The sequence below is a fragment of the Sus scrofa genome, chromosome 13 (genome assembly GCF_054392235.1).
Source record: "Sus scrofa isolate SSC_HxYL_T2T_F1_AM1 chromosome 13, Sscrofa_HxYL_maternal_Yorkshire_Landrace_v2.0, whole genome shotgun sequence".
Lineage (NCBI taxonomy): Eukaryota > Metazoa > Chordata > Mammalia > Artiodactyla > Suidae > Sus > Sus scrofa.
In genome coordinates, this window is record NC_139395.1 from 114,774,350 (window position 1) to 114,798,273 (window position 23,924).

The 23,924-nt window shown below is 37.1% G+C and overlaps 1 protein-coding gene across 10 annotated transcripts in view; it reads right to left on the reverse strand.

Annotated features, from left to right (window-relative positions):
• IFT80 (intraflagellar transport 80) overlaps nt 1-23,924 on the reverse strand; it is a 134,865-nt gene that overhangs the window by 81,579 nt on the left and 29,362 nt on the right. For 6 of the 10 annotated variants that reach the window (XR_014824240.1, XR_014824243.1, XR_014824241.1 and 3 more), the window contains 3 exons: nt 15,876-15,985; nt 11,722-11,811; nt 10,160-10,297 (listed from right to left, as the gene is read on the reverse strand). Coding sequence is in view for 5 of the 10 variants with exons in the window: in XM_021069731.2 (XP_020925390.1) it covers nt 10,160-10,297; nt 11,722-11,811; nt 15,876-15,985 (338 nt within the window). In the remaining 5 variants the exon portion in view is untranslated. Of the gene's footprint in view, nt 1-10,159; nt 10,499-11,721; nt 11,812-15,875; nt 15,986-23,924 lie in introns of all 10 variants that reach the window. The other 4 variants (XR_014824242.1, XM_021069732.2, XM_084990102.1 and 1 more) reach the window with 2 other exon arrangements.

Sequence of the window (23,924 nt, forward strand, 5' to 3'; positions counted from 1 at the left end):
AAGAAAGCAGATTATTTGTTGCCATGGGCTGGGAGTAGGGTAGCGAGAAATAGAGATTGACAGTAAATGAATATGTAATTGCTTTTAGAGGGAAGGAAAATGTTCAGAGTGTGGTGGTGATTGCATAACACCATGAATTACTGAAAAAACTATAAACTGTACATTTTAAATGGGTAAACTGTATAGCATGTGAATTACATCTCAATAAAGCTGTTTTAAAAAGCAGGCAGAGGAGTTCCCATTGTGACCAAGCAGTAACAAACCCGATTAGCATCCATGAAGATACAGGTTCAATCCCTGACCTGCTTAGTGAGTTAAGGATCTGGAGTTGCTGTGAGCTGTGTAGGTTGCAGACACAGCTTGGATCTTGCATTGCTGTGGTATAAGCTGTGGTGTAAGCTGGCAACTACAGCTCTGATTAGACCCCCAGCCTGGGAAAGTCCATATGCCATGGGTGTGGCCCTAAAAACAAAAAAGGAAGAAGAAAAGAAAGAAAATATGTCTTGAACACATAATAGGGAATATCATAGAAGAAAAATAGGAACTGTGTAAAAATAACCAAATGGGAATTCTAGAATTAAAAAATACAATATATAGGAGTTCCCGCCATAGTGCAATGGGTTAAGAATCTGACTGCAGCAGCTTGGATTGCTGAGGAATTGTATGTTAGATTCCTGGCCTGGTGCAGTGGGTTAAAGGATCCAGAATTTCCGCCATTGCGGTGTAGGTTGCAGCTGTGGCTCGGATTCAATCCCTGGCCTGGGAACTTCCATAGACCATGCATGTGGCCATAAAATAAAATTTAAAAAAAATTTAATATATAAAATCAAAATTCATTGGATGGGCTTATGTGAAGAATGGAGATGATCAATGAAAGAATTAGTAAATGTGAAGATAGATCAACAAAAATCATTCAGTTAGAAGTCTGAGGGGGAAAAACGATTGAAGAGATAGGAATAGAGCCTTGCTGACCTGTGGGACAGTATGAAGGATCTAAAAATTTGTAATTGGACTTCCAGCCAGGAAGAGAATAGAGAATGGGGCAGAAAAAAATTATTTGAAAAAATAATTGCCCAAATTTCCCCAAATTTGGTGATATCATAAACTTATATATTCAATAAGTATAGAGAATCCCAAACAAGACAAATATAAAGAAAGTCATACACTATCAAACTATCAGAAACTAAAGACAAAAAGAAAATCTGCAAAGCAACCTGAGGTAAAGGCCACTTTATATTCAGAAGAGCAATGATACTGAGTCATGTATTTCTCATCAAAAATAGTAAAGACCAGGAGTTCCCGTCATGGCGCAGTGGTTAACGAATCCGACTAGGAACCATGAGGTTGTGGGTTCGGTCCCTGCCCTTGCTCAGCAGGTTAACGATCCGGCGTTGCCATGAGCTGTGGTGTAGGTTGCAGACTCGGCTCGGATCCCGCGTTGCTGTGGCTATGGCGTAGGCCAGTGGCTACAGCTCCAATTCAACCCCTAGCCTGGGAACCTCCATAGGCCGCAAGAGCAGCCCAAAGAAATAGCAAAAAGACAAGAAAAAAAAAAAAAAATAGTAAAGACCAAAAGAGAGCAGAAGAGTATCTTTAAAGTGCTGAAAGAAAAGAAAGGAAAAAAATTTTCTGTCAACCTAGACTGTAAATCCAGTGGAGAGAAAAATAAAAATATTTTCAGATAAATTAAGAGAAAGAAAATTCATCACCAGTAGTTGTGTATTGTGAGATATGCCTAAAGGAAGATTCTTAGGCTGAAGGAAAGTTATACAAGATGGAAAACAGGACCTTCAGGAAGAAATGAAGAGTACTAGAGATGATAAACATGTAGGTAAATATAAAGACTATCTTTCTTCTCATAATTTCTTTAGAATGAATATGACTTTTAAAAGCAAAAACTAACATAGTGGGATAGATATAATACAACCATAGCATAAAGGAGAGGTGGGTAAATGAAATTCATAGACACAAGGTTCTTATACTTTACATGAAATGGTATTATATTAATTCCAAGTAGTATGTGAGACAAAATAAACACCAAGTAATGCCCATTCTCTGGTCAAGGGTTTGAGTAGAGGGGCTGCAATGCAGACTACCCTTCAAACACACACCAGGAAAGAATCCATGGCACTCTCCCCACCAGCCACTGGTTGCTATGGAGACAGTGGGATCTAGCCCTGTGGAACATTCCCACTCTCCACTCAAGTGAACAGAGGTAGCACCTTCCCCCTCCAAACATGGTGCTTTAGGGACTGCGTCATAGAATCCGTCAGATCATTCCAGCTCTGGGACACCAAAGCAGTGGCCCTCCCCGATAAGCTCTGTGAACGCTGTCCACTGGGGACCTCTCTACCATCCACAATTTGCACTAATGACAGCAAAGAGGCAACACAAAACCCCCTTTCAATAAGAGTTGGGGTAGGATTATGGAGAGGAGGGAGCTAGAGTCCAGTACTCCTTAAGCCTCTGTATGAAACACCATCAAGCAGCCTATACATGCAACTGACTTGAATCAACACAGTAAAACCATGACAACTAACTCATTGAGGAATACTTCCTAGGTTTTAAATTTGCCTCTGGGTTAAAAACAAGCAAACAAGAATAGCAAATGACCTTGAAAATGAAATTGGTATCTGAACCACAGTCCACAGAAGTACACCAGGACATGAGTTCTGAGCCAATACAGGTAATTTGCCTGCTTAAATAGAAGATGTAAATAGGCACCAGAGTTTCATATCAGCTTAGCGGGGGGTAGGGGAGTGGGAGGCTTTTAAAAAATTTCCAATTTTATGATGAAAGCTAGTGGGACTATTAGGTTTACTATATAGCAAATGAGTTGGAGTAATATACCTATACAAAAATATAAAAATTTCTGTCTTTTTCAAATAGTCCTCTCATCAGTCTAGTTACATACATGTGCTATTGACATGTGGAAAAGAAAACCATAAATTAATAATAACTAACATTTATTGAGTATTTACTATTTCTAGGCAGTATTCTATGTACTTTATTATGTTTAAACTCATCTAATCTTCGTAACTATTATCCTCGATTTACAGAAAATATATTCTTTTTAGGAACTAAAAAAACCCACACATTTTCTAGGCTTATTATTTCACAGATAACCTGAAAGTTTACACTCATTCATTAAAGTTTATATTATAAAATTACTATCCAATTTCTGCCAAGGAAACCTAGACAAGAATTTTTAATAAAATGTTAAGAACAGTAGTGCACTCAATTAAAAATCGGTTAAGAACTCTCAACACAGAGCTCCCAAAATAGAAATCTGATCAATCTGCAGCAAACGCCAGGGTTTATATCCTTCTTCGCAACCGGATTTCTATAACATCTAATACTGAAATTTTTCCACACAATCTGGCGCTGGATAAATGATTACTAGTACTACTAATTATACAATTTTAAGTTGCAGATTGTGAGAGGGAAAAAAAAAAAAAAAAGAAACAAGGAACTACGTTTAAGAGAGACGTTTCCAGATTGAAGAGAGCATTTATTTCTTAAAAGAAGCTTTGATAGGTTTCTTCAAGAGTTTAACAATTGTGTCATAAAAGTATCTAGCACTAGCTAACTGAAATTTTCTGCCCTAAATTGACACCATTTACTTGGTAAGTAAGAAGAGGTGAAGAATCTCAATAAGCATTGCTCTTCTTACCTTTCACCACATGAACTTGCCTTGACCCTCCAAAGAGATTAGGTCTCATTACTAGGAGCAGCCTGTACCTCCTTGTAAAATTTATTACAACTGTAATTAAATAACTAAGTAGGTAATTAACCATTTAATACCTGTCTTAGCAATAAGAAAGTAAACTCCACAAAGGCAATGTGTGCTTGGCATTTTTAAAAAAAGATGTGCAGGAATTATTCATCCAGGTAATTTAATTTTGACTCAAAATGCTTCATCTTAGTGAACAGAATTACTTCCCCAATAAAGATGTACATGTTCTATATCACCTTAAAAATAATTTCCCATGTTTTAATTATATACATATAAATAGCTTCAAAAATCATATCTTTAAAAAGGAAACTGAATTATATAATTAGAGAACACAATGAATTTTATAAGCAAAATGAAATGAAAGGATAAACCCAGTTTTTCCCCTCTTCAAAAACTATAAAGCATGTTTTTTTAATTTGAAAATTTTAGAAAATAGAGTTTTACATATATGTATAAATCCACCTATCACTTCAAACTCCAAGGATAACCACTGTGAAAATGTATATCGTCAGACCATTTTCTATTCATATATGGACTCATATTTTTTATATAAATGGGACCATCCTATGCATAAAATTTGTAACTTTTTTCTATTTAAAAATCTCACGGGCGCTCTTTTTTTTTTTTTTGCTTTTTAAGGCTGCACTCACAGCATATGGAAGTTCCTAGGCTAGGAGCTGAACTGGAGCTACAGCTGCCAGCCTAGGCCATAGTCACAGCAACACCACAGCTCATGGCAACACTGGATCCCTGACCCACTGAGCGAAGCCAGGGATCAAACCCACATCCTCATGGATACTGGTCGGATTTCTTTCCGCTGCACCACGATAGGAACTCCTATCTTAAAAATCTTTTCATGGCATCATGAAAGCAGACAGTCACTTGCAGTAACTATATTATAATCATTATAACAATTATATTCATAATAAATAATGTCCTAATGTTAAAGGTTTAGATTGCTTTTCATTTGTTAAATATAGATAATAATTAATTGAACATCCTTTATCCTATTATTTCTGTAGGACAAATTCCTAGACCTGGAGTTGGATGAGTGAAGGTAAGCATACTTACGTTTTTTTTGGTTTTCAACATGTTATGTCAACTCGTTCTCCAAAAAGGTTTGAACATATTAATATACACAACTATTTCTAAGTACCATTCTAGGAATAGACAGAACCTAGTTTAATCAAATAACTCATAAAATCTAAATGATAACTATATGAAGGGAGATATTATTCAGATAAAAATTACACAAGAAGAAAAAACAACTGCATGCAAGAGTTCCAAATATTTTCTTTCCTTTCTTTTTTTCCTTTTTTTTTTTTTTTTGTCTTTTGTCTTTTTAGGGCCGCACCCACAGCATATGGAGGTTCCCAGGCTAGGGGTCTAATTGGAGCTGTTGCTGCCAGCCTACGACAGAGACACAGCAATGCCAGATCCCAGCCACATGCGCGACCTACACCACAACTCATGGCAACACCAGATCCTTAACCCACTGATTAAGGCCAGGGATGGAACCCGCAACCTCATGGTTCCTAGTTGGATTTGTTTCTGCTGAGCCACAACGGGAACTCCCCAGATATTTTCTTTTTTTTTTTTTTTTAAGACTTTATTATTATTATTATTATTTTGTCTTTTTGGGGCTGTACCCATGGCATATGGAGGTTCCCAGGCTAGGGATTGAATCAGAGCTATAGCTGCTGGCCTACACCACAGCCACAGCAATGCAGGATCCGAGCTGTGTTTGCAACTTACACCACAGCTCACGGCAACACCGGATCCTTAACCCACTCAGCGAGGTCAGGGATCGAACCTGCAACCTCATGGTTCCTAGTCAGATTCGTTTCCAGTGTGCCACGATGGGAACTCCCCCAGATATTTTCTGTAAAAATATGCAACACAAGAGTTCCTATGTGGAGCATCGAGTTAAGGATCTGGTGTTGTCATTGCAATCACTCAGGTTGCTGCTGTGGTGCAGGTTTAATCCCTGGCCCAGGACCTTCTGGATGCCATTGGTATGGCCAAAAAACAAAACAAAACAAAGAAAAACCCCACAACAGAAATCAAACAAAAATATCCACTGGTAATTCAATGAATGTAAATGCTTTAATAGTATTTAAAACCAGTTATTTTGAAAGAATCAATTTAGAAAGTTCAGACAATATCATCACACACACTATTCACATACTGTAAGTGTTTCCACTTTAGCAAAATGATAGGGCATAGATCATTTCTGAAGACTAGATTCTTACAATATCTAATACTGAAATTCTGCTGCAAAATATGGCACCTGGTAAAATTATTACTACTATTATACAACTTTAAGTAACAGATTACAAGAGGTAAAATAACTATATCCCCAGAGTAATTTTCAATGAAGCAAAAGCTAAGGAAGAATCAGAAGAATTATAACTACACGATGTTTTTAACAGACTTTATCTTTGAAGTTCCTGGGCTAGGGGTTGAATTGGAGCTACAGCCGCCAGCCTACACCACAGCCACAGCAACTTAGGATCCTTAACCCACTGAGTGAGGCTGGGGATGGAACCCTCATCCTCATGGACACTAATTGGATTCATTTCTGCTGCTCCACAACAGGAACTCCTGAAAAACTTTATTTTTTCAATTGGACTACTCTTTTGATATTACCTTCATTGTCATTTACTATTTCATCTTTAAAATTATTTTTTCTATAGTAGGGCAAACATTACCACTTTCAGAACCAAGAAGGAATATAAAACATCTCACATGTTTTACCTAAGTGTTCCTTCAAGCAGATTACTTCATAAAAATAACCACGGTCTGAGGATTACCTCACAAAGATAACCAAGGAACTTAAAAAATATACCTCTCCAGGCCCCATTCTCATGAGATTTTGATTCATCACAATACAAATGGGAGCTCAAGAATATGTATTTTAGCAATGCCCAGATGATACTTATGAGCTCTGAAATATAGGTAATTTAATTTATTATTGTAATGATTACACGGGGATCAAATAAAATTATATCACACAAAACCAGTACAAATTATACCAGGCCATAAGACGGCATTACCCTCAGGCCAGCACCAAGACAGTGAGATACTGAAATTAGAGTCCAAATAATTATTGACTCCATTTTTTTTATAGCAAGAATTTATCTCCTGAACCTGTCTACTTCTTTCCATCCCCACTGCTATTCCCTACTATTCAGGCTAACATCTTTTTCTCGTATTACTGCAATAGCCTCTAATTAGCCATCCTGCATTCGGTCTGCCTCCCCTCTATTCCATCCTCCCTGCTGACCTCAGTAGATTTCATAAAATGCCAAATCCAATAAGGTCACTACTTAAAATGGATCAGTGGCTCATCACTGCCCTAAGGATAAAATCCAAACTATTGCAATCTTACTGAACTTTTAATTTTTCCAACAGACAAGAATTCTTTGCCTTTGCATGTTCTGTTCCCTCTCTGCATCACTGTTCCTGACATCAAATCAATACTTCCAATATTTGAATATTATCATGTTATTACCCACCAGTCATGGCTCTCTATGACTATATTGGTTTGCAACTTCATTGTTTTAGCTGTTCAAAGGAAATCTTATATCGGATGCTCAAATATTAAAGCTAATTAATGTGGAGCTCTTCTGGTTCAGGTGAAGGACAAGGGGCTCAACCTTCTCATCTCTTTTCTACCCCACAGTAAATCCTAATGGGGCTTCACATAAAGTAACTAGATTTTAAAACAGTAAAAGCTGGACTCTTTTAGATGGCAAATACAGATCTGGTCTGAGAATCTCCTTTCTGTATTATCTCCTGATACCATCCCATGTAAAACCTAACTGATGCTAACACAAAAAGCACCATAATTTGATGCACCAGAGGCTCCTTCTGCCTATAACTCTCTTCTCACAACATGTCTCCTTAGAGAACTACTAATTCTCCACGCCTTAGCTCTTCAGTCTATGTGCCACAAGCAGAGTTAGGTTATGTCACACCTTTACTGTGCTGGCAAAAAACAACCTCCTGCATAGCACCTGCACAGTCTTATAGTCTGATTCTCTACTACACTGTCAACTTGAAAGGAAATCTTTACAGTTTTTCATCCCCAGTTTCTAAAATACTTTTTGATAGGCAGCACACATTTGATGTCTTTTTTTTTTTTAATTTTTACCTTTTTTTATTTTTTATTTTTTGCTTTTTAGGGCCATACCCGTGGCATATGGAGGTTCCCAGGCTAGGGGGTCAAATTGGAGCTATACCTGCCAGCCTACACCACAGCCACAGCAACGCAGGATCTGAGCCGAATCTTCGACCTACACCACAGCTCACAGCAATGCCAGATCCTTAACCCACTGAGCAAGGCCAGAGATCCAACCCACAACCTCATGGTTCCTAGTTGGATTTGTTTCCGCTGTGCCACGATGGGAACTCCTGCAAAATCCTTTTAGAAAGTTTATTTTTTCAGAACACTTAACATTCTAAAAATAGGCTTGGTGTTTAAGTAAATCTTTTTTTTTTTTTTTCTTTGTCTTTTGTCTTTTTAGGGCCGCACCCACAGCATATGGAGGGTCCCAAGCTAGGGGTCTAATTGGAGCTGTCGCCACTGGCCTACGCCAGAGCCACAGTAACACGGGATCTGCGCCACGTCTGAGACCTACACCACAGCTCACAGCAACACAAGATCCTTAACCCACTGAGCAAGGCCAGGGATCGAACCTGTAACCTCATGGTTCCTAGTTGGATTCGTTAACCACTGAGCCACACTGGGAACTCCTTAAGTAAATCTTTAATTCAGTTATTCAGCTCAATTCAATGCCCCAAGTTTTTAAAAATTTTAAAATACCTTCATCAAAATGGAAAATGTAAATCATTATGCCTAAATTGACTTATTAGTGAATTACTGAATAGCAACTGTTATTTATAAATAATAGGGAACCACTAAGCTATGGGCTCTTAAAAACTATCTAAAGAGTCCAAAATAATATACATAAAACTAAAACTGACAATATAAAAGCATAATTTATTGTGAAATGAGAATACATATTCTACAGACTTAGAATCATTGATAGAAAATCAGATAAAAATGAGATGATCTAACTTAATATCCTGATGTTGTAACTAAGAAAAGAGCTCTAGGTGAGAGGAAATTTAAAAAACAGATAAATAAACTTTAGATTATCTATGGAAGGTATCATGAAAGGAGGTCAAATATGAGATGGGCCTTAAAGGATAGGAAGAATGCATTAAGTATAAGAGGTGAGGGGGTTTCCTGGGGGTTAGGTAGTTAGGACTTGGGTGCTTTCACTGCTGTGGTCCAGGTTCAATCCCTGGTCTGAGATCACACATTAAGTCGCTACAACTCATGGCCAAAAAGAGGTGAAAGCATTCCATGAAACGAGAAGATGAATAAGGGTGTTAGTGAGGAGCAGAGGAGACTCATGAGCCTGATATGAACACAGATAAAAACTAAGGAGTTGTGGAGGAAAGAGGTAATAGGTTCTATGACACCAGGTTTCAGAGAGATTCAGAATCAGGCAGAGGACTTCATATTTTATATGATAGAAGGCAAGTAACCGAAAAACTTGATGGGTCCTTTATAAAGCTCTAAAAATTATAAATTAATTGTTTTAGTTTGCATTTGAGGAAAATAAGCCACAGAACAATTATGTGATTTCCTCATGGTTAAGAACAGTATGGAATTCTCTTATGAGGGAATATTTTCATATGCATTCAAATATGAATTCTTTGGTTTAAAATGACCTTTTAGAAAAATTACTATAGGAGTTCCAGTCGTGGCTCAGCAGTAATGAACTCAACTAGTATCCATGAGGACTCAGGTTCGATTCCTGGCCTCCTTCAGTGGGTTAAGGATCCAGCATTTCTGTGAGTTGTGGTGTTGGTTGCAGACACAGCTTGGATCCCACGTTGCTGTGACTGTGGCATAGGCCGGCAGCTATAGCTCAGATTAGACCCCTAGCCTGGAAACTACCATATGCAGCAGGTGTGCCCCCCACACCCCCAAGAAAAAAGACAAAAAGGAAAAAACAAAAAGAAAAATTGCTATTAACTCCTTACCAAAAATATGGAATCCAAATTTTTGTATGAATCATTGATAACTAAAAAAGGTTCAAAACTGAACTCTCTATATTAATTGGGTGTAAATTTTAAAACTTTACTTCACCATTTTTCACAATCTTGCTTAAAACAAGTATTTCCAAAAAGACAAATAGTAGAGAATGTACTCATTCTTCAGTTTTTAAAGCGTTTATAAGGTCCCATAAATCTGGAATTGATTAAACCAGTACATTAAGAAGACAAATCAGAAAGATGCGGTCAAATGCATCACTGAAAAGGTTTTTTAAAGATTGAGAACCAGGTGTGTTGTGCATGATCACATTTATGACAGTACATCTGTGATTGCTCACCACTATAACTTACCCCAGTTTTATCACACAAGCGTAAAGTATGAAATGATCCAACAGCAAATAATTCTCCATCTGGAGCCCAGGCAACTGAGGTAATAGGATGCTCATGAGGTTGTGAACTGTACAGAGGGCGGCCATAACTATCCCATACCTACAAAAAAGCAAATTTAAAAAAATCCCTTATAATTGTCATTACAAACAAGTCTGCTTTCCAGTAAAGTATCAAGTAAAGATCTAGAAATCATCACTGTGGAGTCTCCTTATGATACAGTGGATTAAGAAACTGGCATTGCCACTGCAGCAGCTCAGGTCACCTCTGTGGTGCAGGTTCAATCCCTGGAACTTCCACATGCTGTAGGCAACCAAAAAAAAGAAAAAAGAAATCATCACTTTATAATATTAGCAATTATATTTATTTACTATCAATCAAGGTGGGGTAGGGAGGACAGAAGCCATATTCCTAGAAACCTAAATATCTCCCAAAAAAATGCTATAGTAACATTGTGATAATTTTGGATTTTACTAACTCTTTAATCATAAATCTATTCATTTTAAGTACTTTTAAATTAAAAATAGAGTTTCAAGATGTTCAGTTTTTTGCTTAAATATTTATTTTTGATCACTTAGATCTATCAACTTTCCCTGAAAGTATTTATTTCAATTAAATTTCCTTTAACTATAGTTACATTAAGTCTTATTCTTCCTCACAAATTACTCTGGTCTGAAGCTGATTAATGTTTAATAAACCAGTAAGGTTGACTTTTTTAAACTTAAATTGATTAAATAGTCATTAAGGCAGTTCCCACTGTGGCTCAGCGGGTTAAGAACCCTAGTATCCATAAGGATGTGGGTTCCATCCCTGGCCTCACTCAGTGGGTTAAAGAGCAGGCATTGCTGTGAGCTATAGTGTAGGTCGCAGATGCAGCTCAGATCCTGCGTTGCTGTGGCTGTGGTGTAGGCCAACAGATGCAGCTCTGATTCAACCCCTAGCCTGGGAACTTCCATATACTGCAGGTATGGCCCTAAAAAGAAAAAAAAGTCATTAAAACTAGGAGTTGTATTTATGTTGCTACTCATTAAATCAAATCCTCTAGGTCAATGAAATAGACCAATGAGAAAGGCAAAACACTTCAAAATACCACTTAAAATTATAAAATAACATTTTGCTAAATCATTAGAGTTAAAAGATATAACTAAAGTGAAGGACTAAAAGAATATTCTTCTATGCTAAATACTTTTCACTGAAGTTCAATTCTCTCAACCAGGTGATAAATTTACTTATTTATTTATTTACTGGGGGGTCTTTTCTGGGGCCTCACCCAAGGCATATGGAGGTTCCCAGGTTGGGGTCTGATCGGAGCTGTTGCTGCCAGCCTATGCCACAGGCGCAGCAATGCCAGATCCGAGCCACGTCTGCAACCTACACCACAGCTCACGGCAACGCTGGATCCTTAACCCACTGAGCAAGGCCAGGGATCGAACCCGTAACCTCATGGTTCCTAGTTGGTATTCATTAACCACAGAGCCATGAGGGCAACTCCTCTCAATCAGGTGATAAATTTATACATTACATACCTTATATTTACAGTCTTCACCAGCAGATAAAATTAAATCATTGACTGAGTTCCAATCTACTTTTAAAATAATGCCATCATGAGCCTTCCACTATGAGAAAAAAAGTAAGATTATTAATTATAACTTCAAGAACACTGAAAAGTTTTTTAAATAAAGGACATTTTGTGGAGTTCCCGTCGTGGCACAGTGGTTAACGAATCCGACTAGGAACCATGAGGTTGCGGGTTCGGTCCCTGCCCTTGCTTAGTGGGTTAATGATCCGGTGTTGCCATGAGCTATGGTGCAGGTTGCAGACGTGGCTCGGATCCCGCGTTGCTGTGGCTCTGGTGTAGGCCGGTGGCTACAGCTCCGATTCGACCCCTAGCCTGGGAACCTCCATATGCCGCAGGAGAGTCCCAAGAAATAGCCAAAAAAAAAAAAAAAAAGAATATTAAAAAAAAAAAAAAGACATTTTGTCTCTAATGATTCTCTTATCCTCTTCTTGAAGAAGACTCCTATCTTCCTTTCATAGCCATCATGCATAACCTATTTGCTTGTTTTATTTCCAGTTTAACCTAACAAAAAGCACTTTGCACTGTTACATCCACTATATTAACTTACATCCTTATAAATTCCCTCAATTGCCTGGACTCCAGATGGGAAAATCTCTTGCTGTTGAACTATTCCAAGCTTGACATCTGTGTGGTAATAATGGAATGAATATGTTATATACTCTAAAATTTAGCTGAATCCAAATTTTGCTTTCTTTGCACAGTTGATCCCATTATCGATACTGTCTTCATTCTTGCTAATTCTTTTCTTAAAAAAACCCTAAAAAACAAACAAACAAACAAAAAAAAAACCCCAACTTCTAGGAATTCCTGCAGTGGCACAGTGGATTAAGAATCTGACTGCAGCAGCTCAGGTCACTGTGGATGTGCAGGTTCAATCCAGAGCCCAGCACAGTGGTTTAAAGGATCCGTCATTGCCACAGCTTTGTCTCAGATTCAATCCCTGGACCAGGAACTTCCATATGCCACAGGTGAAGCCATTAACAAAAAAAGAAAGAAAGAGAAAAAAAAAATTCTGCATGAACATCTTTTTAGTACATCTTTTAGTACTCTTTACTCTTTTCTGCACATTCACCTAATCTTCATTCTCTTTACCATCATGTCCCTGTAGTCACTAACTACTGTGAAAACCTTCCATTGCACTTACTGTATAACAAAAAGAAGTTTTCCACAGATATATATTCTATACATACATACATAGAATGCATAAATATTTGTGTATATATGTCATCCAAAAACTGGCAATCTAGAAAATAAGCATGGATATCTTCTTGCTCTTAAATATAATCTATGTGCTCATTTAGCTGTTATCACACATGTAATTAAAAGCCATTAATCTATCTATGTTTAAGTAAAATAATATAGCTGAAAAACAATTTTTTTTCTTTTTTTTTTTTCTTTTGCCTTTTCTTGGGCCGCTCCCGCGGCATATGGAGGTTCCCAGGCTAGGGGTTGAATCGGAGCTGTAGCCGCCGGCCTACGCCAAAGCCACAGCAATGCGGGATCCGAGCCGCGTCTGCAACCTACACCACAGCTCATGGCAACGCCAGATCCTTAACCCACTGAGCAAGGCCAGGGACCGAACCCGCAACCTCATGGTTCCTAGTTGGATTCATTAACCATTGTGCCATGACGGGAACTCCAATTTTTCTTGAAGAGTCTAAAGTACATTTTAATGTCTAAGCCAATTAACTTTGTATTAGGAGTGACTGATTTTAAGGGCTCTATAGATCCTTCCCAATCTACTGCTCTTAATAAACACAGTATAAAAGATAAAATTAGGGTCAAATAAGCAATAATTCATAGCTTGCTTTATTCAAGATACATAAAAATATACATCCTCAAAAAACGTAGGATAAAGCAATAATTTTTCACAACTTACTGCTAAATTAATCCAATGTCCTGAAATAAACTAAGACAAAAATAAGAATATATAGATATTGATATAAATACATATAGATACACACATGCAGAGATTCCCAAGAATTTCATTTCACTTATTAATTTTTTTGGCTGCACATGCAGCATGCTGAAGTTCCCGTGCCAGGGACTGAACCCATGCCACTGCTGTAGTGTGGGTTTGGTCCCTGGCCAGGAACTGCTACATGCTTCAGGTGTGGCCAATAAATAAATAAATAAGCATTCTTTTTTGTAAACAAGTATATACTTATGCCCAAGGAGAACTGCTGCAGCTTTGGTTTTCCAAAAGGAATAGATTTGCACTAAGTTATTCATTATACTTTAATTCCTTCTCCACTCCAGCTAAATTTTGGCAGTGGATACTTTTCTTTCCCTCCACTACCTCTTGGGCCAAAGGTTTTACTGAACCACAAAACTATAACTTAATTTATCAGTGGTGATATAAGAATCTTCCTGCGTTTCTTTTATATAAGCCTGATTACAGGTACCTAAAAAATCAGAAAACTGTAAACTATAAAAGACTCATCTTGCTTGTTTTTGCTATATAATTTCAAAGCACATTTTCAGAGTATAAGTGGTATGGAAGACTTTGACTAAAGGCAGTTAAAGCCAGTCCTCTTTCCTAGCTCTTCCCTTTGCCCCATTTCTTCTCTTTCTGTTGTTCCATAGTTCTGAGCAGAGTGTTCTGTGAGCACTGTAAATGCAAATGAATGTTGACTATACGGAATATGTATAGCCTAGTCTACAAAGAAGTTATTAATATGGAACCTCAAAGTCACCTCTATGTCCTTACTCTCCAAATTCTGTATCTACGCAACTGTTAAACCTGATATTTCTCTTTAAAACTTTTATCCCTGCTGTAGCCAGTCAATCTGCAGCTCCAAATCCCCTACCCAGGGCCTAGTCGTTACACCTTTTAACTAGCCTCCTTGGGCTCTAATTTATTATAAGCTGACTAAAAGGCAGAAATAATACAATAACACCATAACATCAATAATAACAACTACTCTATATTGGATGCTTATTGTGTGCATTCAATTTTTTTATTATATGCACCATCATATAACTTTGCAACTTAACTCATTTAATCCTCACAACAATTCTATCAAGTAGGTATTAGCATCATATTGAAGAAATAAGAAATCTGAGGCTCTAAGATATTTTTATAATTTGCCCAAAGTCACATACAAGTAACTGAACATTTGAACCCGTGACTAACTCCAAAGAGACTATTCTGATTACCCACACTACACTGTGTCATTATCAAAATATGAAGAAAATGATTCTGCCTTTTAACACTGAAATCAAATATCAAAACCCCTATCAAAACATAGGTTTAAACGTTTTCCATTGACTTGTCCTACCCTGATCTGTCTTAACTGCCACTATTGTTTTGCTTCCATATAATTGGTAAAATTATATACATCCAATTTGTTCTAAACATTACACTGACTTTCCCTCCACTCTAAAAATATTAAATGAATTCTACGGTCTTAGAGAAAGCTCAAGGATACTAAACAGACAATGAAGAGGAAGAGGAAGATCCTAGAGATGATGATTTAAAACACAGTTGAAAAGAGCTCTGTCTTTTTATTTTTTTATTTTTATTTCTTTGTCTTTTTAGGGCTGCACCTGTGGCATATGAAAGTTCTCAGGCTACGGCTGCCGGCCTACATCACAGCTACAGCAATACGGAATCCAAGCTGCGAGTGAGACCTACACCACAGCTCACAGCAACGCCGTATCCTTAACCCATTGAATAAGGCCAGGGATCGAACTGGCGTCCTCATGGATACCAGCCGGGTTTGTTACTGCCAAGACACAATGGGAACTCCTAAACAAGCTTTTAAAGTTTTATGATTTAGTCTTGCTTTGTTTCAAATCTATACATGAGAGGTTGACTCTGATAAACTTAAAGATGGATATTGCGCCAAATCAGGTGACAATTTAGTAACTCAAGACGCATTTGCGACTTACTGGTGTAATGCGAATTGGAATAAGGGAGAAGTGAACCTTGTTGGAAACATAGCCAGAGCTATTCTGTAATAAAGGCTGATAAAACCACACAGTTAAAAGCCTTAACTATAACAAGACCACCCAGAAGGAAAGGACTCTGAAGAAACTGACCTCTTACTTAGCAGTCTGCCAGACACTGATAGCAATTTACAAATGCCTGAGAAGTACCTGTAAAACTTTAGCATTTGGTTGAAGAGGTTTAATGATCAGCTGCTTGCCTGCTGTGTAAAGAACCTTTTCTGAATCAGGGCCCCATGCTACTGAATACACTGGTGTTCCTATAAAAAGGAAAAGGAAAAAAAAAACTGATAAGCTTTAGTTATTATGCTTTATATAAAGGAAAATTGTTAAGAAAATCAAAAAAGCAATATGGGGTGTCATTTCATTTCCTCCTTATTCAACAGCCCATCCAAACAGAATATACAGTCTAATACTGAAACACAGACTGGGTCAATATTGACCATTCAAAATCTACAGCGAGCAACTGATAAACTATATTTTTACTAATTTTGATCTTGCTGAGAAAATGTAGAGTTTTAAGGAATTCAAGAGCATGCTACAGAAATACATAAAATAAATACACCTCATTATTTTAAGATATAAAGAGGTATCAGGCCATGATTTATCATTTCCCATCATCAACAGCTATTGTGTAGTGGTTTGGTATGATTTCAAATCCACTCATTTCCTGACAAAAATGAGGTTGTTTTTTATAAGGAAAGCTGTTTTGCCGTAAGAGCGAAGGTGTTTAAAAAAAAAAAAGAGTGAAGGTGTTGGGTCAGGATATCCTCACTGACATCTGAAGTTGCTGATAAAGCATTCTGTGGTTCAGCTGCTGAGGAACACCACTGGGGGTGATCAATAAGAACAAATGGAGAAGCAACTATGGGGAGGGGACATTTAGACTATAAATACCCAGAAGCAGTGAGGACTGAGAATGCTTGGCCTCAGCAAGGCAACTCTGCTGATCTAAATAGCTCTCTGAAGACCTAGGGGCATTAGCTCTTGTCAGGGTAAGACCCCTTATTGGCAATAGTGAAAACAGAGTGGCAGCCCAGTCAAGATCATTTAGCTGGTCAACACCTGAGTCTTTGTTCCCTAGCAACGTGCTCCAACAGCAACAATTGACTTTTGCTTTTGTGACTTCAGCTCGTGCATCCATCTTCTGAGAGCCAACCTGTAGAAAGGTATACTTCAACTAAACTTGGACTTTATTGCTTTATTTATCATTGGTTTAGTTTATATTTTCTTTATTGGCTTATTAAGAGACATTATCCAGTATGCTATTTGCATATGAAATTATTATAATTACTACAGTAAACCTGTGTTAAACAAAATATTGGCAAAGACAATCTCTGTCTCTGAGCATAATTTACCCCAAAACAAAACAGTCATCAGTGTTTAACTCAATGCATAAGTTGATTTAAGTTTTCCATACAAAAATACACATGGCATACTCACCTGATAGATTAATTCCCATTCCTGATGCTGCTGCAGGCAACAGAACTTCCTCTCATTTGCTGCTTAAACAGTAGTCTAATGGACAAAATTTACCCTGCCCCCCGAATAACCTCTCTCTCTCGTCTATGAATTCATAAAAACGCAAAGTAAATATGAGGTTAGGGAAAGTTTTGCCATCTATTAAGTATGGCTTTGGCCTGAAAGTTAGGCTAAGATATTACCAGCATAATGTTGACTCCACTTCTAGGGGAAAGGTACAAGTATGATTTACCCACCATACTATAAACGACATTAGATTTCATACTGTTTTCATTGTCCTAGGATAGGAATTTAGAGATTCCTAGCAGAGGAATCCTAGAGTTAGGATTTAGGTATTTTTTAACTCAAATACTTTCTAGATTACCTAATGTCTTCTGGAAGGCGATACTTCATTTGAGCATACTTCAATACCACATCAATTGAGAGCATTAAATTATCTATACTCCCCTATCTGACCCAGTTATCTATCCATTAGGAAAGTGAATCAAGGTTATATAATTAATTTATGAAATATTAACCCATTTATATTTATAAAACCAAGCTTTTAAAAATTGTCTAGGATTCCTAAGTCAGACTATTGTAGCAGTTGACTTTTTGTGAATGAATAAATCTTTAAGGAATTTACATTCTCAGTAAAATGAAATCCTAACCTGAAAATTTGGTAGCAATCAGTAAGGTTTGTTTATTTAAATGGAGAAGCCAACTGATGCTAATCAACAGGGAGTAATCAGTAATCAACAGGAAGTAAATTTTAGTAAGATAAATGCTTGTGTTTAAGTGTCACCATGCTCCTTTCATGTCATTTTTCCCCCCACCAAAAATAATTCAATTGTGAACAAGTCTCAGTGGTTTGCAGGACTTAAGAAGTCTGATTTAGACTTAGTCCAAAAATCTCCTGAAGCATTTCGTCCATGGCATAAGTCAGATATTATATTGGGTCTAAATATTCTGTTCAGTTAGTGATACCTAGGATTGTCCTATATCAGAAGAACCTACAGATGGCCAATGAGATGGCTGACCTCAGAAGGCACTTCTTCCATACTTGGTAAGAACATTTTCTTGGAATATTCTCTGGCAGAGCCAGGAGCTGACCTAGGCTTCAAAGTAAATCTCCAAATGAAAAGAGTTTTCAACTCAAACTCCCCAGAAAATGTAAATCAAAATTCCAGATATTCCAAATGTGATTCTTGGTGAGGAATGTAAGGGAGCAGGGGAAGAAAGTGGTAGAATTATAGGTGCCTTCTTTATTTCCATTATTACAGATGTAATTATTGTGCAAAAAAGTAAATTTATATATTTTAATTATAGACCATCAAATCTTCATGGTTAATTACATTTTAAATTACATTAATTACATTTTCCTGAGTGTATACAAACTATGACAAACATCTACCCCCAAAGAAATAATTCAGTAAACACAACTCCCACTGAGTTATACAGGATGTGACTCTAGCCTTTTAGTCGTGGTAAAAGGCATGGTTTGGGGTATAGGATGAGGAGCTAGGGATGCTTATGTCCTCCTTAACATTGAATTTGTGGCCCCATTAAGTCAGCTGTGTAACCATTTCCTTGTTTATAAACCTTATAAATCTTCAGAATAATTATCTCCCCTATTGGGACATGAAGATTATTCATTTCCTGCTTATACAACATTTTAAAAACAATAATAACGTTTAAAAAAGGTATAGAAACATACAGAATTAAAAAATAAGCTTATACAGGAAATTTTAAGTAATTCCTTTGTTATAACATGTGGTTTTTAACCACATTCCTTCAATAAAAAAAATTAATATGGAATTGTTTATGATAAATAAGCAATCCTAAAATAAGATCAGCAGCTAAGTCCTTATCTTAACCGCCAATATTCTAAATAGATATAACATCAAGAACTAAGAGAACTCTTAATTATATTCACTCTTTATATTTATAATAAAATGTTAAGTGTGAAACTATTGTATATATGAATGTTTTTATCACTATGCAACCTCTGATTTCAGTGGTTCTGGAAAAGGTCATTATTGAAGGTAGATGAATTAGCTTCATAAAGAAAATAATGATCCCTGTAATAAAAACTCATCTCACTAGCATTTGAAACAAAGCTGTAATATTTAAAGTGTTTTTTAAAATGTACTGAATTATCCCAGTGCTACATATACTTTACTTTGCAAAGTCAGTATGGAAGTAATAATATAGCCTTCAGGTTAGAAAACTTTACAACAAAAAGTTTACCAAATTATGTAATAAGATGTAATTAATTTCATCATTAACAAAAAATGGACCAAAACCAAAAATAGTTTTATAACAATTAATTTCTTGCTTTGTATATTGGGAATTTTTATTTATGTTCCATTTCAGCTAAGGCTCAAAAAGATCTTGTTTTTCTGACTTTGTACACTGAGATCATGTGACCTTTTTGACATTTTTTAAGAAACCACATGCACCTGGGGTTGTGTTAAATGTCAGACCCTTATCTCTCCGTAAAACAAATTATCTAAATTCTTTCAACATGTTGAAGGCATTTTAAACCACAGAAGAGGAGACAAAAATGTATTTCAATTGCTTTAAGGAAGTACATGGTCAAATATACCATGTTTTTCACATTCATACTAAAAGGTAGCCCCTAAAAATGTTGTTTTTGCATGTTTTTAAGAATGCTTTTGAAAAAAAACTCTTCACTGTTACAATGAAGCATTAGCTATCTTTGCCTTGAGTGCAATATAGGTCTACAATGAGTGAATATAAGAACTTGGAGCAGAGTTTGGCACTATAGAAACACTAATCTGTTAGTTACTACTACTACTACTTTGTAATGCAATAAGCAACCATTTGTTATTGTGTTGTTCATGGTGGTAGGCACTCAATTTCTTTTGGTTGCCAAATCATTAAAAATTCAAACACACACACACACGAAGAATTCAAAAAACAAAGAATTATGGCCCTTTCATTCTATTTACAGGGGCACATACTAACAAGTAATCAAGTGGGATTTATTCCTCAAAAAACAACTTTTTGGTTGTATATGTCACTGGGTCAGTACAGCAAAAAAAGCTTAAATGAAGGCATTTGTTTCTTTAAAGAGTTTCTATCCTCAGACACCTCTCCCTTGGGGACCTCACCTTCCCCTATAGCTTCACCTTTTACCTTTCTGTAAGTGACTCTCACATTAATATTTCAACCTTTACCTCTAACACATTTCCGCTTGCCCCAAAGACATGACAGAACTTCCAACTCTACATATTCGTATATCATTCCTCCACATATACCCATCATTTATTCTTCCGTCCTAATTCTTTACCTCTTACAGGGCTATCCATTCCTCTCAGCCACTGAGAACTATTCACTTTTTTTCAACTACTCTCATCACTGCCTCTGTTCAAGCTTTGCTGCACATTAGCATTTCAGTAACCTCCATACTAGCCACCCAAATTTAACATCTACCTCCTCTAATTTAATATATATTATTGCTAAGATAATCTTCCTAAAAAAACAAAAACAAAAAAAATAGGTCTTATTTCTTACTCACCTGCTCATTTTTTTAAGTTTTTTTTGTTTTGTTTTGGTTTGGTTTTTTGTCTTTTTAGAGCCACACCGGTGGCATATGGAAGTTCCCAGGCTAGGGGTCCAATTGGAGCAGCTGCCGGCCTATGCCACAGCCATGGCAACCCAGGATCCGAGCCACGTCTGCCACTTACACCACAGCTCACAGCAACAGGGGCGGGGGTGGGGTGGGGAGGGGAAATCTGAGCCGAATCTACGGCCTATACTGCAGCTCACAGCAATGCCAGATCCTTAATCCACTGAGCAGGGCCAGGGATCAAACCCTGAGTCCTCATAGATAATTAGTTGGGTTCATTACCGCTGAGCCACAAGCAGAACTCCCTTTTTTTTTAAAAGATTTTATATGCTTATAGAATAAACTCCAACCCCCTTCATTTAGTATTTGAGACTATCATGTCTTGGTCTCCCTGGCAGGTCCATCCCTCACACAGCCTACATGCTGGCTCAAAGGGATTGCTCTCTCTCATCTCACTTCCATGCCTGATGCCGTTCTGCCGCCATACCTCTGATCATCTAACTTCCTCCACAGATTTCACTTTATTGCCAATGAGCCCATTTCCTTACCTAATTTCTTTATCCTTCAAAGCCCAATCAAGAGATGCTGCAATATTTGTCAGGAAGACTTTCTGATACTTTCTTTCCCCCAAAGCATTCATCTCCGCCTTCCTGCCCCCCCCACAATGTCTTAAAGCAATGAGCTCATTCTGCCTTATGTTTACTAAATTCATTATAGACAGGTTCCATGTTTTGTCATCTCATGCTTCCATTTGAATTTGGTATGGGGGAAATGTTCTTAAAGATCTGCAGTATTAATTTCTTCCAATTTTAACCTATAATAAAATATACAATGTAACCAGATAGGGAGGGCTTCCTTATAATTATCCTCAGCCTACACATTATTTTACTCTAATAAGGAAAAATAACTTTTTATATCTGGTTCCAATTATCAAGAAATGAATTCAGGAATTTTTCTATTAACCAAGGAATAAGTACCATTAACATAAAAATGTAAAAAAATCACAGGATGATTTCAACATTGTTTACATAATTTCAAGTTTTACAATATAATTTAAGCTTATGTTATTTCATTTTTGTGCCAAAATTTAGTTTTTCTCCTCAAAGAAGCCAGGAATCCCCCACCTTCACCTCCCTTGGTCTTTTTACCTGAGCCTTTAGCATTTAGCTCTCAGTAGTTCAGATTTATAATAACCCTAAAACCTGTGGTCTGTAATAAATCAAACAAACCTTTTAAATAACTAGGGATTTTCAGGTGTTCCCACTGTGGCTCAGCAGGTTAAGAACCCAACTAGTATCCATGATGTGTGTTTGATTCCTGACCCTCGCTCAGCGGATTAAGGCTTTGGCTTGCCACAGGCTATGATGTAGACCGCAGATGCAGCCTGGATCTGGCAGTTGCTGTGGCGGTGGTGTTTGCCAGCAGCTGTAGCTCTGATCCAAGCCCTAGCCTGGGAACTTCTATATGCCGTAGGAGAGGCCCTTAAAAAAAAAAAACAAAAAAAACTAGAGATTTTCCTTCAGGGTTAATGTAATTATAACTTAACTTCTCTAATGATTTTTCCCAGAGATAAAAAATGAAAAGTCTATGCCTTATCAGAAAAGTATGGGTGGCACCAATGATCAAAAAGTAGAAGCACAGTTCTATAGTGAATTTGTTATTCTTTTCTTTTCTTTTTAGGGCTGCGCATGTGGCATATGAAAGTTCCCAGGATATGGGGTTGAATTGGAGCTACAGCTGCCAGCCTACACCATAGCCACAGCAATGCCAGATCCAAGCACATCTGTGACCTACACCAAAGCTCGCAGCAGTGCCAGATCCTAAACCTACTGAGCGAGGCTAGGGATCAAACCTGCATTCTCATGGATACTAGTTATGTTTGTTTCCGTTGAGCTACAACATCAAATCCTTAATCTAGAAAAAGATACCAGATTATTCAGTTGAAATATCAATAGGGGAGTTACTGCTGTGGCACAGCGGAAACGAATCCAACTACTATTTATGAGGATGCAAGTTTGATCCCTGCCCTCGCTCAGTGGGTCGGGGACCCAGCGTTGCCTTGAGCTGTGGTATAGGCTGCAGATGTTACTGGTATCCGGTGTTGCTGTGGTGGTGGCCTAGGCCAGCAGCTATAGCTCTGATTCCACCCCCTAGACTGGGAACTTCCATGTGTCTCAGGTGCAGCCAAGAAAAGAAAGGAAGGAAGGAAGGAAGGAAGGAAGGAAGGAAAGAAGGAAGGAAACAAGCAAGCAAGCAAGCAAGACCAATAGGTTAACCAAGATAAAATCTACCTAATTTAGTTTGCTCATTAATCTCATAATTAACATAACCTTGAGTAAGAACAATAACTAAGCTTCAAATAGGATAAAAATAATTAGCAATTTCACAGCTATTTGATGCTAAGGAAATTACAGCTATTTGGAATGTTGATGTAAAATACTACTACATGATTAGATGAATATATAATGAAATTACTCATACCATATGACATAATCTGTATTTTAGCTTTTAATAGAATCCTATTTATCTATTTGGGAGGAAGGAAAAAAAAAAAAAAAAAAACAGCACCATCCAACCTCTCCAAAATAAATACCAAACACAAAAACTAACTCAAAATGATCACAGACCTAAACATAAGCACTAAAACTATAAAACTCTTAGAAGAAGATATAGGTGTACATCTCCATGACTTTGGACTGGGCAGTGGTTTCTTAGATATAACACTAAAAGTAGAAACAACCAAATAAAAAAAATAGATAAACTGAATTTCATCAAAACTTTCATGCTTCAGAAGATATCATTAAGAAAGGGAAAAGGAAACCCACAGAACGGTGAAATCACATATCCAAGATGCAAATCATATATCCAGTAAGTCCATTAACCAGAATATATAAAGAACTCTTATATGTCAACAATAAAAAGACAGCCCAATTAAAAAATGTGCGAAGACATTGTAAACCAACTATAATAAAATTTTAAATAAAATAAAAATGGGCAAAGGATTTTTAATAAATATTTCTCCAAAGATCTACAAATGGCCAAAGAGCACATGAAGAGGCTCAACATCATTAGCCCTCAGGAAAATGCAAATCAAAACTACAATGAGGGCGTTCCCACTATAGCAGAGTAGGTTAAGAATACAA